Source organism: Ornithodoros turicata, chromosome 1 (genome assembly GCF_037126465.1).
Source record: "Ornithodoros turicata isolate Travis chromosome 1, ASM3712646v1, whole genome shotgun sequence".
In the NCBI taxonomy this organism is placed as follows: Eukaryota; Metazoa; Arthropoda; class Arachnida; order Ixodida; family Argasidae; genus Ornithodoros; species Ornithodoros turicata.
Window position 1 is genome coordinate 104,107,652 of NC_088201.1, and position 15,513 is coordinate 104,123,164.

At 49.8% G+C, this 15,513-nt stretch overlaps 1 protein-coding gene across 1 annotated transcript; it reads right to left on the reverse strand.

Moving 5' to 3' along the window:
• Window positions 1-14,679: 14,679 nt before the first annotated feature.
• On the reverse strand, window positions 14,680-15,207 carry LOC135381402 (uncharacterized). The gene has a single exon (XM_064612548.1). It carries the CDS (start codon window positions 15,205-15,207, stop codon window positions 14,680-14,682), a length of 528 nt encoding a protein of 175 aa, XP_064468618.1.
• Window positions 15,208-15,513: the final 306 nt, after the last annotated feature.

Here is a 15,513-nt window from a genome sequence, read left to right on the forward strand (position 1 = left end):
CGGCACTAAACGAACACCCGGGATCGCTGTCCACTGTGAAAAACATGAAGAAATAATAACGCCTACAACACAACAAGAAGCTACACCCGTTTACGCGACGCAAACGAGTCATTTCCACACAAATGCGTCTTAGGGAAAGACCCCCCCCCCCCCAAAAACCCCCACCCACGTGCGAAACACACTCGACAGGACCCCGCACAAAGAATTTATGACCTCCCTTCGGCAACCTCAACGCACTGCGATTTCCCTTCCCCCGCCACTGTCGAAGCACACGAAAGTGAGTGTTTTCTGTTTGACCAACTCATTATATCTTTTCACTTGAAAAAGAACGGTCCACCGTTCGAAACGTCGTGTCTGTGTAATTTCAAAATGAATTAAATGAAGTCATCTGAAAATATTCCTTTGGTGGTGCTCTGTGCGAACTTATTTATTCTGTGTATTAATACGGCGCCGTCTGAATCTTCAAGACCTTCAAGAATGTGTTTGCCAACGGCACCTGTTCCCTCTCGCATCAGAGTGTCCACAACCAATGAACCTTGGAACTGGAGCAACATTGCAATCATCGGAACTTCTCTGCTCGAGCATCTGCATACCAGGTTTGACAACACTCACCATCCTCCCTTGTTTATAATAAGAGATCAAGCTCGGATATTCGACACTATTCCTATGATAAATCAGCTTCCTTCTCACGTCACTACGATTTTTCTCTACGTTGGAACTCACGACCTTGAGGATTCGCATCCCATTGAATGTTTCGAGAAGTACAAGATTGTGATCGATCATATCTATACTGCAAGACCATGGACAGCAAAAGTAATCGCAACATTCGTGCCTCCCCGCTTCGTCAATCGCCATCCACACTGCCCTGACTGGGGGCGCATTACGCGATTCAATATTGACACCCATCAGCTCAACACAATGCTCCTTCAGCTCGCTGCAAACGACGAAAGAGTTGGCTGCCTGGATCATCGTTTCTATGACCACGACCCACTTCTAGTCCTCTCAGCCGACGGACTGCACCCCAGTCCGCTCGGAACCGACATAATGTCATCGCAACTGTCGCACATAATACCCTTGCTAGAAGCGCGATATTCTTCATATACATCCAGACATCCAGCATGCTTAACGGATTCACGGACACTAAGACCCTGCTGGTACCAAAAACAACCAGGACTACACGAAATGCAAGACCGTAGACAGGACCGCAGCCGCACGGAATATGCAACCGACACGGTAAAAGAACCCACAAGTCTGTCACAACTAGACACCAGACTGCCTCACACACCGTCTTCGAAAGAAAAGAAATCCGGAGCTTTCCTGAAATCCAGGAAGTTGTCTGACAAAATCATGCGCTACGAGAGCCATTTCAGTTTCATCTCCAAACATCTACACAACAAATCGATTCCAAAGGGAGCGCGACTCTCATCCAGGCTACCTTTTGCTAACTTCAACGCAACTCATCTGTCCGAGTGGGAAGCTGTCTTACATGATGCGTCGCTCGCCCTTCTCTCTATTGCATCACGCCACTGCGAAGATCAACTCATCGACCTACGAAAAAAGCAACACGAAATGACCTCACTTCTGACGTCTACGGAAAAACGCGCTCTCGCTGATTTTGAGACAAAAAAATCCAATGCCTTGCGGATAGTAAAGGACAGAAAAATGGAACGCGATCTTCCGTCGGCACACCAGGGAACTGTGCAGTCGCCTCAGGACCCGACGAAGGCCATTATTGAACCACCTTTGGCAGGCCGTTCTCACACTCCCTCCAAATCCATGGTAAATCTCTCATCAGTAACGCTAACAGACATCGAGGAACGCCTTCTATCAAGAGGACTCTCCTTCTGTCCAAGTACAACAGGATTGAACGAATTCCAACTGCACACAGATCTTGAAAATTTTGCCCGTAAACTGCGCCTGAGGGAATTTTTCCACGATAAAGAGAACTCCAGACAGACAGCTTCTCCTTTCAAAACAGGTTCCAGCTGGTCACCCCCTGAACACAGGGACCGCCATCTCGATGATTACATCCAAGCTGTGCAAAAGGACATCCTCAAAGTAACGTCGAAAAAAGGACCCCCACGACACAATCTGTCAAGTGAAGAACGCAAAGCACTCAGCGATCTTGAGAAACGAAAGGACATTGTCATCAAACCCGCGGACAAGGGAGGTGCTATTGTGGTCATGGACACCGAGGCATATATTCGCGAGGGAGCCCGCCAACTGGAAGACACAACGTTTTATGAGAGGCTTGATCGCGATCCCACACCAGACTATGCGTCAAAGATCGAGAGGACCCTAACCGACCTCCGTGATAGCAAAAAAATCACGCCAGATACACACAAACAACTCCTTCCACAATCTCCGAAACCTGGTCGCTTTTATCTGTTACCCAAGATTCACAAGCCAGGCAATCCAGGCAGACCCATCATATCTGGCAACAGCACAGTGACAGAGAACTTGTCAACGCTTGTGGACTACCTCATCAAGGACATCCCCCCCACCCTTCAGTCATATGTGAAAGACACCAACCATTTTCTAAAGACCATTCGCAACCTCAAACTACCTGAGAACTGCTTCCTTGTCACCCTTGATGTAGCGTCCCTCTACACTAATATTCCCCACTCTGACGGCATCGAGGCGGTCGTGGAGGCCTACACGAAATCACCGTCGGACAGTCCCTACCACGTGGACAGCGCCACACTGAAGGTACTATTGGAAATGATACTAACGCTAAACAACTTCGAATTCAATGACCAACACTACGTCCAGATAAATGGCACAGCTATGGGCACAAAAATGGCCCCAAACTACGCGAACATCTTCATGGGTAAATTGGAAACATGTTTTCTGTCGCGGTGCCACATCAGACCATTTCTCTATAAGAGGTATATCGATGACATATTCATAATCTGGGACAACACTGAGAGTTCACTACTGGAATTCATTCGGGACTTCAACAACGCGCACCCCAGCATTAATTTCACCCACCACTATTCGACCACAACTACGAACTTTCTGGACGTCACAGTAACAGTCAGGGACCAATCACTGGAAACTAAGGTGTACCGAAAACCAACTGACAGTCAGCAATACTTACACTTTAATAGCTCACACCCCCGTCACTGCAAACTCTCTCTACCTTATAGTCAAGCATGCAGATACCGGCGTATCTGCACAAGGGACAGCGACCTCGAACAAAACCTAGGTGATCTACGGCACGCATTCACCAATCGCAACTACCCTCCCGATGTCGTTAATGACGCAATTGAAAAAGCTCGCCGTTTAGGTCCCAACCAGCCCACAGCTTCCTCAAAAACCGATGAGTACTGCGCGCCGAGCTTAACTTTAACCTACAATCAAAATGTAGCTGGCATCGGATCCATTCTGAAACGCCATCTCAATATTCTGCACCAATCTGAACATCTTCGGGAAGTCTTCCCAGAGGCTCCCAAGATTGTTTATAGACGACCGCGAAACTTACGGGACGTACTGGTGAACTCAAAAGTCACGAGGGAACAAAAAGAATTCCTTGGCTGCAGGCCTTGCAAAAAACCCCGCTGCAAAATTTGTCCCCTCATGTTGTCAGCACGGGAGGTTACCAGCACCACCACAAACTTCAAATTCCATATCAATGGCACTTTTGACTGTGGGACTCAAAACGTAATATACCTTCTACATTGCACCATATGCCAAGCTCAATACATTGGACAAACCTGCACATCATTCAGAATTCGCTTCAACAACCACAAGTCCCACACCAAAACAAAACCGGAACTCCCGCTGTCTAGGCATATGGCCCTTCCAGAACATGCGATTGAGAAACTCTCTATTGCCATATTACAATCCGGATTCAAGAGCGATAGGGATCGTGAAATGAAGGAATCATTTCTAATACATAAATTCAATCCGGCACTAAACGAACACCCGGGATCGCTGTCCACTGTGAAAAACATGAAGAAATAATAACGCCTACAACACAACAAGAAGCTACACCCGTTTACGCGACGCAAACGAGTCATTTCCACACAAATGCGTCTTAGGGAAAGACCCCCCCCCCCAAAAACCCCCACCCACGTGCGAAACACACTCGACAGGACCCCGCACAAAGAATTTATGACCTCCCTTCGGCAACCTCAACGCACTGCGATTTCCCTTCCCCCGCCACTGTCGAAGCACACGAAAGTGAGTGTTTTCTGTTTGACCAACTCATTATATCTTTTCACTTGAAAAAGAACGGTCCACCGTTCGAAACGTCGTGTCTGTGTAATTTCAAAATGAATTAAATGAAGTCATCTGAAAATATTCCTTTGGTGGTGCTCTGTGCGAACTTATTTATTCTGTATATATATATATATATATATATATAGACTACAAGTAATGAAGAGACTTGGGAGGCCGTATAAGGGTTAAAAACACTTGCTACTTTTATTACATTAATAATTAAAGGGGCGCTAGAAATAGATAGGGGATAGCCAGGAGCGTTGGCTGTCTTCCAGGAGAGTTCTCCTTGGTCGTCTTGGAGAACTCTCCTGGAAGACAGCCAACGCTCCTGCAAGTGCTCAATGGACCATTAGCAACAATGCTCCTGCAACATCACCAACTCCGCTCCACGTGCACTGTTCCCCTCTCATTTCCCCCTTTCCCTTGTATATAAGCCCTTGTCACCTATTTCCAAGTTTAGTTCTGTTGAAGGCAGCGCTGACTGCCGAAACGTCGACCCCTAACTGTAAATCTATTCCTAGCGCCCCTTTAATTATTAATGTAATAAAAGTAGCAAGTGTTTTTAACCCTTATACGGCCTCCCAAGTCTCTTCATTACTTGTAGTCTATTTGTTTTCGCGTCCATCTGTACTCAGTTATACATTCATATATATATATATATATATAATGCAGGAAAAAGCCATTAAAGAAACAAGTAAATGACACTTGACGTGTTTCAAATACAAAATTACAGATTAAGATGGCTTCTATGGCTGCACGCATAGAAACAGATCATCATGGAACGATGCGACAGCACCAGAGTACACGTGTTTCGCCGTGTTTTCGGCTCGTCAGCTCTGGATAGCTGCGCATCGTTCGGAATTGGCAAACCAGGGGTGCTCAGCGAGAGATATACACCTGGGAGGGTGACTGAGGACTCCTCAATGCCCCAGTGCAAGCCAGTGAATTATAATGAAAAAAAAAACTGGGAAATAATGGGGGAAATCGGGGTCTTTTCCCCATTATAATTCACTGGCTTGCAGTGTGGCTTATCTGTACCGGTGCCACTCGTTGTCTCCTCATTGATCGTTTTTTCCGACAGGATGGCTGTTTCGTCATCGACTCCTTGTGCTTGCATGTGCCGCTCTGGCTCAGACTGGTGCTCTTTTTTCTCTTGCGACGTTGCCTCCGCTTTTGCATTTTCGTCCACGTCCATGAGTTCTGCTGCCGTCGTGTTTTCGGCAGGTGCTCTCGTCTTGGCAGCGTAGGTACTAATGCAGTAATCTGCAACATGGCCGAAATTTCTGCATGTTTTGCACCTGGAGGCTTTACATATCTTCCTTAGGTGCCCCACCTTCTTGCACCTGAGACACACACAGCGGCGGTCTTCCCGGTATATCTATCAAGACCTGGGCTCCCATGATCTTCATAACATGAGGATTGTCCACCACGGACACCCCGTCACGCACAATTTTCGCAACCTTGCGCGTAGTCGTCTAAGCCCCTGCGAAAGCTGTTGATCTCCATCATTCTCTTTCTATTTTTTCCACTTTCCCGTATGTAGTAAGAGCATTGCCCACAGCGTTACCAGACACGTGCATAGGCAGCCAATGCACCGACATGTAGATTTCTTTTTTCTTTAGATCTCTTTGATTGGGATCCAGGAGGATACACTTTTTATTCTTCACACTGATCTCTTTCTGCGCTACTAGTTTTTTTTTCTTTTGACAGCCTTGAATGCAGTGTCAACGCCCATACGTGGTTATACAGATAGGCCCTAAACTGGGCTACGTCTTCTTTAAAGATAATAGAAAAGACACCTTCGGCAAAGTCGTCTGCCCGATATGGTATCGCGGAAGGGTCCGCATGCAGAAATATACTATTGAACGACACATTACCTGTAGGCAGAGTCGGTAACAATAGTCTGCTATTGTCAGAGGATGCACTGACTGGAACGTTGCTGGTGGTATCCGGGCTAGGGTTAGCCGTGTTGAACGCAGCTCCCACGGAGCCCATTTCCCTACATCGGACCCCAACCGCTGCCGGAAGTAGCCACTGTGCCCACTCTGCTACCGAACCCCCGCCATCCTATAGAATCAAAGTGTATGACAGTCCACAGTTGAGAGGTATATGTTGGACGAGAGGGGAATCGATCCCCGGGCCTTATATATTGCAGCCGAGCACTGTACTCACCGTGCTACCGACCCCCATCCTCCTGTGGAACCAAGTGTATGTCCTTGCAATGCCTGTCCAGAATTGAGAAAGAAATTTTGGACGGGAGGGGAAACGATCCCCGGGCCCCATGTTTGGCAACCGTGCACTGTGCCCACCGTGATCAAAGTGTATGTCATACCAATGCCTGTCCACTGTTGAGAAAAAATGTTGGACGGGAGGGGACCCGATCCCCCGGGCTCATACATTGCATCCGAGCACTGTACTCACCGTGCTACCGACCCCCAGCCTCCTGTGGAACCAAATGTATGTCCTAGCAATGCCTGTCCACAATTGAGAAAGAAATTTTGGACGGGAGGGGAAACGATCCCCGGGCCCCATACTTGGCAACCGTGCAGTGTGCCCACCGTGATCAAAGTGTATGTCATAGCAATGCCTGTCCACTGTTGAGAAAAAATGTTGGACGGGAGGGGACCCGATCCCCCGGCCTCATACATTGCGTCCGAGCACTGTACTCACCGTGCTACCGACCCCCATCCTCCTGTGGAACCAAGTGTATGTCCTAGCAATGCCTGTCCACAATTGAGAAAGAAATTTTGGACGGGAGGGGAGACGATCCCCGGGGCCCATACTTGGCAACCGTGCACTGTGCCCACCGTGATCAAAGTGTATGTCATAGCAATGCCTGTCCACTGTTGAGAAAAAATGTTGGACGGGAGGGGACCCGATCCCCCGGTCTCATACATTGCGTCCGAGCACTGTACTCACCGTGCTACCGACCCCCATCCTCCTGTGGAATCAAGTGTATGTCCGAGCAATGCCTGTCCACAATTGAGAAAGAAATTTTGGACGGGAGGGGAAACGATCCCCAGGCCCCATACTTGCAACCGTGCACTGTGCCCACCGTGATCAAAGTGTATGTCATAGCAATGCCTGTCCACTGTTGAGAAAAAATGTTGGACGGGAGGGGACCCGATCCCCCGGCCTCATACATCGCATTCGAGCACTGTGCCCACTGTGCTACTGAACCCCCGCCCTTCTGTGGAATCAAAGTGCATGTCATAGCAAGGCCTGTCCACTGTTCAGAAAAAATGTTGGACGGGAGGTGACTCGATCCCGGGCCTCATACTTGGCAACCGTGCACTGTGCCCACTCCGCTGCCGCCCTCCCGTGGAATCAAAGTGTATGTCATAGCAATGCCTGTCCACAGTTGAGAAGAAATTTTTGAACGGGAGGGGAATCGATCCTCGAGCCCATACATGGCAACCCAGCACTGTGCTACTGACCCCGTACCCTCCTGTGGAATCAAAGTGTATGTCATAGCAATGCCTGTCCACAATCGGGTAAGAAATGTTGGACGGGAGGGGAATCGATGCCTGTGCCCACTCTGCTACCGACCCCCCGCCCTCCTGTGGAATCAAAGTGTATCTCGTAGCAATGCCTGTCCACAATTGAAAAAGAAATGTTGGACGGGAGGCGTATTTCAAAACCCTGACCGATACAGAAGAGCGGCGGCGGCGCCAGAAAACCTGAAAACCCGATGCGTTGGCCGTACGGACCCCGGCGGCGCCTATTTGTAAATTTGTACTCAGCATGGATGGCGAAGTGTGGCAAATGTGCTGGAGGACAAGATTAGTTTAGAACAGAGGTAATTTTGAAGTTATTTACTATGTCTTTGAATTACAAGCAAGGGTGGATGAAATTTGACTACCCTTTGGGCTGTAGATGAGACGGAACGTTATAAAATTATAGTTAACCAGACAGACAACATTCAAGAATGTGTTACCCCATAACAAGCAAGAGGGCAACAACTGTTAATTTAAACGGTTGCAAACTGTCATACAAGCAGCAGCATGTCCAGCCGCACTGTGTTAATGGAAATGTCGTTCGTTCCCTGTCTGATTTGTTATTTATCTCGGCCCACGTTCGAAACACATGATTGGTCCCTTGTGTCAAAACAGTTGTTATTAAGGGGCCTCCACTGATAATTCAAATGCCGTGAGTAAACAGTGTGCGTAGAATTCATCCACTATACTGAATTGTCAATACGGTGGGTCATGCTATGTGCTGCTGCAGCGTGTATAATGCTAAGGGTGAGACATGCTGTGAAGCCAGGAACACAAACAGGCTATCTATATTTCAGTGCAAAAATGAGGACCATATTGTACGTGTTATGTCACTACAGACAACAAGTAGTTACAACTGTGAGCACACGCAAGTAAACCGACCCCATAATGGTTAATATAGGGAATATTTTGTAAATCGTTCCCAAGCAGCACAAAGGACCGGGGCGAAGCCGGTCCAGCATCGGGAAAGAATCCTACAAAGTCGGGGGCACGCCACCAGCCGATACCGGTCCCTCCTCCAGTTTGCAACACCGGGATGACTAAGGACAGACATCTGCAGCAAGTATTCGGTCCCAGCAGGTCCCCGACGGATCCCCGATAATGCTGGCAGGGGCTCCCCCATGCATATTTACCCCCATGCATATTTTAGCATTAATTTGCTTATTTTTAAGAATTACAATAATTTCGAGTGTAAACAGTGTGTGTAGAGCACAACATTTTATTTTCGGAAACGAAATAGACTGACACAACACTTGTAGCACCTCAATAGACTAAACGACGAGTGGTGCATCTTAAATAAGCAGTCTGCCTGCATCACCCAATGCATGCAAATTGTGTCTGAAATGAAAAATAAACAAAGAAGGTGTTATGGTCTAGGAATGTATTGTTGCCGTGTTATCAGCGATAGCCTTGACGCGCGTGTGCGCTTGTTTACTTCCACTCCCATTGGTTGGTTCTGACGGCGAACGATATAAAAGCGGACCGATAAGCGGATGTTATTCTTCTGCCTGCCCCGCCCGCTGTCAGTGTACGTTTTGTTGGCTATGGAATAAAGTCATTCCGTATGACAATGGTTTCTGTGCCTAAGTACGGATACAACAGTGGCGACGAGACGATGGACTACCTGAGCCCCAGTAGCCGAACATGAGGCTGAACCACGGCCAAGAACAAAACGTCAGTAACGGGCAGCATCACCATGACAACTGTAGGGCAACTGAAAGAATTCAACCCTGCTTCCGCTTCATTCGAGGTATACGTCGAACGTTTTGAGTTATATGTGGCAGCGAACAGCATCCCGGAAGACAAGAAGTCTCAACTGTTCCTCACAGCCCTTGGGGATGAAGCCTACACCACTCTACGTAGTATTCTTCTGGACAAAGCCCCCAAAGACTCGCTGTACAAGGACATTGTAACTCAGCTGAAAAAACACTACGCACCAAAGCGTTCAGTAGTTGCTGAGCGGTACCAGTTTCAGAGAAGGAGCCAGAAAGAAAATGAGTCGATAGGTGACTTTATCGTTGCTCTGAAGTCGCTCGCCATACCCTGCAATTTCGGCGCGATCCAAAAAGAGGCTCTTCTGGACCGATTTATAGCTGGAGCGAGCAGTGACAGTATCCGATGTCGCCTTCTAGCCCTAGATGACAACGAAGCCACATTTGATAAGGTGTGCCAAGTAGCCTTCAGCATGGAAGCCGCAGAACGGCAAACACGTGAGATGCACAACGTGCCTGGGACGACGGAAGACTCCGAGGGAGGAGAAAGCGTACTTTGGAAGGACCAAAGACCTTCACAAAGGAAAGGTAAATTCAAGTCTCGGACTGTGGGAGGCTCAGTTTCTCAAAAATGTTATCGTTGTGGCAGACTGCACAAAGCTAGTGAGTGTCCCTTTAAGCAAAGTCAATGTTATAATTGTTCGAAAAAGGGTCACATTGCAAAAATGTGTAGGACAACTCCTCGTGATAAAGGGAAAAATCCTAAAACTAAGCCAGTAAGAAAAGTGGACACTGGTCATGAGTGTGAGAGCGATATGGAACTGTACACGCTCTACACCATTGGAAACGGTTGTAATGACTACAAGGTCACGGTTCAAGTGAATGGAAAACCTGTTGAAATGGAATTGGATACAGGATCGGCGGTATCAATTATGTCGGTAGACGAGTATAAGCGCCTTTTTAGCAAGGTAGAGAAATGCCGGAAACCGAAATTTCGATTGAATACGTACAACGGTACCGCTGTTCCTGTACGAGGCGTGGTAGATGTTAATGTGAAGTACAAAGAACAAGTCCTTTCTTTGCCATTGATTTTAGTGGAGAACTGCCAGGGTGCACGGATGCCACCTTTGTTTGGGAGAAATTGGCTGGGCAGAATAAAGTTGGACTGGCTAAACTTGTTCACCTGTAATATAATGAGTGCAGGAAACGTTGGGAATGTAGAAAACTTAAAAGAGAAGCACAAGAGTGTGTTTGAGCCTGGTTACGGAACCATTAAAGGGTTCAAAGGTAGCATCGTACTTGAGAATGATGTGAACCCTGTTTTCTGTAAATCAAGACCTGTGCCATACGCCTTAAGAGAAAAGGTTGAAGACGAGTTGCGTAACCTTGCAAACAGTGGAATTGTGTATCGCGTGAAGAACAGCAAGTGGGCTACGCCCCTAGTGATCGTGCCTAAAAATAAAGGAAACTCGGTGCGTCTTTGTGCTGATTATCGCGTCACGATCAACCCAGTCAGTAAGATAGACCACTACCCGTTGCCGTTGTCGGAAGACATATTTTCGAGCTTAACGGGAGGAAAATGCTTCACAGTGCTAGATTTGTCGAGAGCGTATCACCAATTAGAACTTGATGACAGCTCACAGGAGCTGTGTACGGTGAACACGCATTTAGGGCTCTTTCGCTTTCGACGGTTACCCTGTGGGGTTACGAGCGCGCCCGCAATGTTTCAGGCGGTCATGGACCAGGTCTTGAAGGGTATCTCTGGATGTGCCTGCTACATTGACGATGTGGTGATCAGTGGTAAAAACATAAAGGAGTGCTATGGAAGAGTTGAACAAGCCCTCCAAAGGCTCGAGGCACACGGCATCAAAGTAAATCTGGAAAAATGTCAGTTTTTTCAGTCTCAGATTGAGTACTTGGGCTTTGTTCTTGGTGAATTCGGATTGCATCCTGCTCCGAAAAGGGTCGATGCTATCATGAGTGCCCCAGAACCCACCTGTGTCACGGAAGTTCGAGCCTTTGTAGGTCTTGTAAATTTTTATGCAAAGTTCTTGCCGAACTTGGCCACTGTTCTTGAGCCACTGTATAAGTTATTGCGCAAAAGTAACAAATGGAAATGGACAGCAGAATGTCGTCAGGCATTCATGAAGTTCAGACAGTTCGAGCAGTTCAGACCCTCAAGAAGGCCCTACTGAAGGCCACGTTAGCGGATCGCGACTCCAATTGTCGGCGCTCGCTGCAACATCGTGTGGACAACTTTTTATTCGCTTACAGGAACACGCCACACACGTTTACAAATCAATCGCCAAGCGAGTTGTTTCTGGGTCGTAAAGTCCGTACCAGATTAGATCAATTGAAGCCTGACCTAGCGTCTACCATGAAGGCAAAAATGCAAGCCATCAAGAACAGGGCTGATAAGAGACGCGGGAACATCAGTGATCAGTACTCAGTTGGCGATAAAGTGTTCGTCAAAACTGTTCGCGGCGAGGATGTAAACTGGCTTCCGGGGAGGGTAACAAAAGTAAAGTCCCACGTCACCTTTCTTGTGGAAGTTCAAGGAAAAATTAGGTTCGTTCATCCGGACCACCTTCGATCCGTACCTGTAACCACTGACGTGACAAGGCATATGCCCTTCTCATGGCCAATACCTAGTTCAAGCTCCGATGATGTGCCTAGTTCACAAAGGGACTCTACTGATGAACTAGAACCGGTCCAATTAAGACGTGGTACGAGGATTCGTAAGCAACCGGACCGATACGGGTATTCATGAGTGGGTCGAGGTCCAGTGTAACTTGTTGAGAGAATTGTGTGTTGGAATTAGAGGAGACAGGAAGCAGTAGTCCGTTTGTGTCGGTTACCAGGTTCCAACTGGCCCGAGGATGTTTATTTACTCGAGCCACGGGGTAGGTGCTGGATGTCAGGGACTGGCGATGCGGCTGCTACAGGGCTCCCCCCCTAACGACCTGCCGGGGGCAGGGAGCGAAAACTGGCAAGCTTGCGTGCCCAGGATACGTGGCGTGGTCGAGGAATCGGGTGACTTGGGTGGAGAGGTGGAGCTGTGCGGTTGTCCACGGAAGAGGGTGCCGTCGATTTGTGGCTGCTGGGAAGGGGCGAGCTGAGGGACACGTCGAGGAACGCCGGCTTCAGGCGATGGACGGAGACTGTGTCCTGCCGGCCGTTAATAAGGAGGGCGAAGTGGTGGGTGGTTCTGGTGGTCACAGGGAAGGGGCCGGAATACGCAGGCTGCAGCGGCTTTCTGACGGCATCGCATCGCACAAACACGTGAGAACACGTATCCAGGTCGGGGTGTCGGTAGGTCGGACCGGACCGGGCAGGCGAGCGGGGTGGCACCGGGCGCAACGAAGACATAACACGGCGAAGTCTGGATACGTAGTCCTGTTGTGCGTCGGGTTGCGGGTCTTCTGGGACGGACAAAAATTCGCCGGGAAGTCGGAGCGTTGTGCCATAAACCAGCTCGGCGACGGTACAGTGAAGGTCGGATCGGAGGGCTGTGCGTATTCCAAGAAGGGCAACGGGGAGTACTTCGGGCCAGGGTGTATCAGGAGTGGCACGCAAGGCGATCTTGAGCTGTCGGTGTAGTCTCTCGACGAGCCCGTTCGAAGCAGGATGATAAGCTGTTGTACGAATACGTTTGGCGCCCAATGCGTTCGTGAAAGCGGCGAAGAGGGCAGACTCGAACTGCCGACCTCTGTCAGTCGTGATGATGGATGGTGCGCCGAAACGGGAGATCCAGGTATTGATAAGAGCGGATGCGACTGTTGGAGCAGTGGAGTCAACAATGGGCACCGCTTCCGGCCAGCGGGTGAAACGGTCAACGGCCGTCAAGATGTAGTTGAAACCCTGGGAAGTGGACCGACCAAGTCGATGTGAACATGAAACATGAACATGGTCGTCGGACCATGGTAGCGTGGCGGCGTCGCGTTTTCGGGAAGAGAGTAGAGCTTCCAACGGGGCCAGTGTGGCAGCACAAGATCGTATAAAGCGCCGATAGAAGTTGGCGAAACCGAGGAAACGTCTCAACTGTTTGACGGACGTGGGACGGGGGAAATCCTTGATGGCGGCGACTTTAGAAGGCAGAGGAAGGATGCCGTGCTGGTTAACGCGGTGACCCAGGAAGTCAAGCTCTGGGACGCCGAATTCACTTTTCGCGGCGTTGATTACAATGCCGTAATCTCGTAGGCGAGCGAAGAGGGTTCGTAAGTGTTCGGCGTGCTCTTCTGGGGTGGCGCTGGCAACCAGAATATCGTCCATGTAGGCATAGACGAAAGGAAGGCCAAAGATGACAGAGTTAATAAACCGTTGAAATGTCTGGGCTGCATTACGCAAGCCGAACGGCATACGCAGGAACTCGTAGAGGCCAAAGGGTGTGATGATGGCAGTCTTCGGAATATCGTCTTCCGCCATGGGTATTTGGTGGTAGGCGCGCACCAGGTCAATTTTAGAGAAAACGGTGGCGCCTTCGATGTTAGCGGTGAAGTCTAAGATGTTAGGGATGGGGTATCGGTCGGGCACCGTAGCGCGGTTTAAGGCACGGCAATCACCGCAAGGGCGCCAGTCTCCCGACTTCTTGGGCACCATATGGAGTGGGGATGCCCAGCTGCTGCTTGACGGTCGGATAATGCCAAGCTCCAGCATGTGCTCGAATTCAGCCTTAGCGATGGAGAACTTTTCGGGAGCCAAGCGACGCGGGCGAAAGTGAACGGGCGGGCCTTGAGTGACAACGTGGTGTACGACGTCGTGCTTGACCGGGCGAGTCCAGTCGGGGGGCTTGGTGAGCTCAGGGAAGTCTTCCAGAATATGGGAGTAGGGCGACGCCGGCGCACAGTAAGAAAGGCTGTGGCAGGGTGGAATGCGATGCCGGATGCCGTGAACCTGAAGATGGGTGGTGGCGTCGATAAGGCGTTTCCGAGCAACGTCAACGAGGAGTCGGAAGTGCGTCAGAAAGTCAGCACCAATTATGGCCTGGGAGACATCGGCTACGTGAAAAATCCATCGGAAGTCTCGTCGTAGGCCCAGGTTCAAAGTGAGGGACTGCTGGCCAAATACCGGGATGGTGGTGGAGTTGGCGGCGCGTAGGGTGAAACACGGTTGTCGGCTGCGATGGGCTTTGCTAGCGGGCATAACGCTGACATCGGCACCGGTATCTGTGAGAAAGCGTCTGCCTGACACACGGTCTACAACGTAGAAAAGGCGACTTTCGAGTTGACCCGGTGCACTTGTCGCCATTAGTGACTGGGTGGGGCGTTTCCCGACCACGAGCAGGGTTGGAAACAGTGCCGGGCCTCGGCGCCAAACCGCTGGTGGTACCAGCACATGCCGTTGGACCGAGGGCTTGGGCTGCGCCGGCCGCGAGGGGTGAGCGATCGTCGGCGGAAGCGCCGGGGGCTTGGCGAACGGCTCCGCGCTGCCAGTGTCGCGACAAGATGGGTAAGGTTGTTCACTTGTTGCGTCAAGCTTTCAATGGCGGCCATGTGCTGAGAGGTGTCTTGCGTTGGTGCGGGGGTAGACACTTGCGAAACGGCTGAAGGTGTGGGCTCTGGGAAAGGAGGGTGTGGTGTCTCCACATGTATTACGGAGGGTGATGGAATAGCAACCTCCATTACAGCATCGGCGAGGGTGGCGAGTTCGTCCGTTGAAAGGTTTGTCGTAGTGGCTAGGACCATCTGCACATTTCTCGGAAGTCTTTGCAGAAAGAGTTCTCTGAGGAAGCTGTCACTTGTGGAAGCAGCTCCGTCACCGAGCAATTGCTTCATGCGCCGGAACAGCTGCGTGGGGCGTCTGTCCCCGAGCTCCTCCGCAAACAGAAGCTGCTAAAGACGTGCGCGGTCAGAACAGGTCGTTCGCTTGAGAAGTGCGGACTTCAGCTTGTCGTACGGGCAATCCGCAGGTGGTGAAGCGATGACATCATAGACCTCGTCGGCGGCGGATGGAGAGAGCGCTGCGATGACGTAATAGAATTTCGTGATCTGAGCTGTGATGCCGGACAGATGAAATTGGGCCTCGGCCTGAATAAACCAGGTGGCTGGGTTCCGGTCCCAAAACGGTGGAAGTTTAACGCT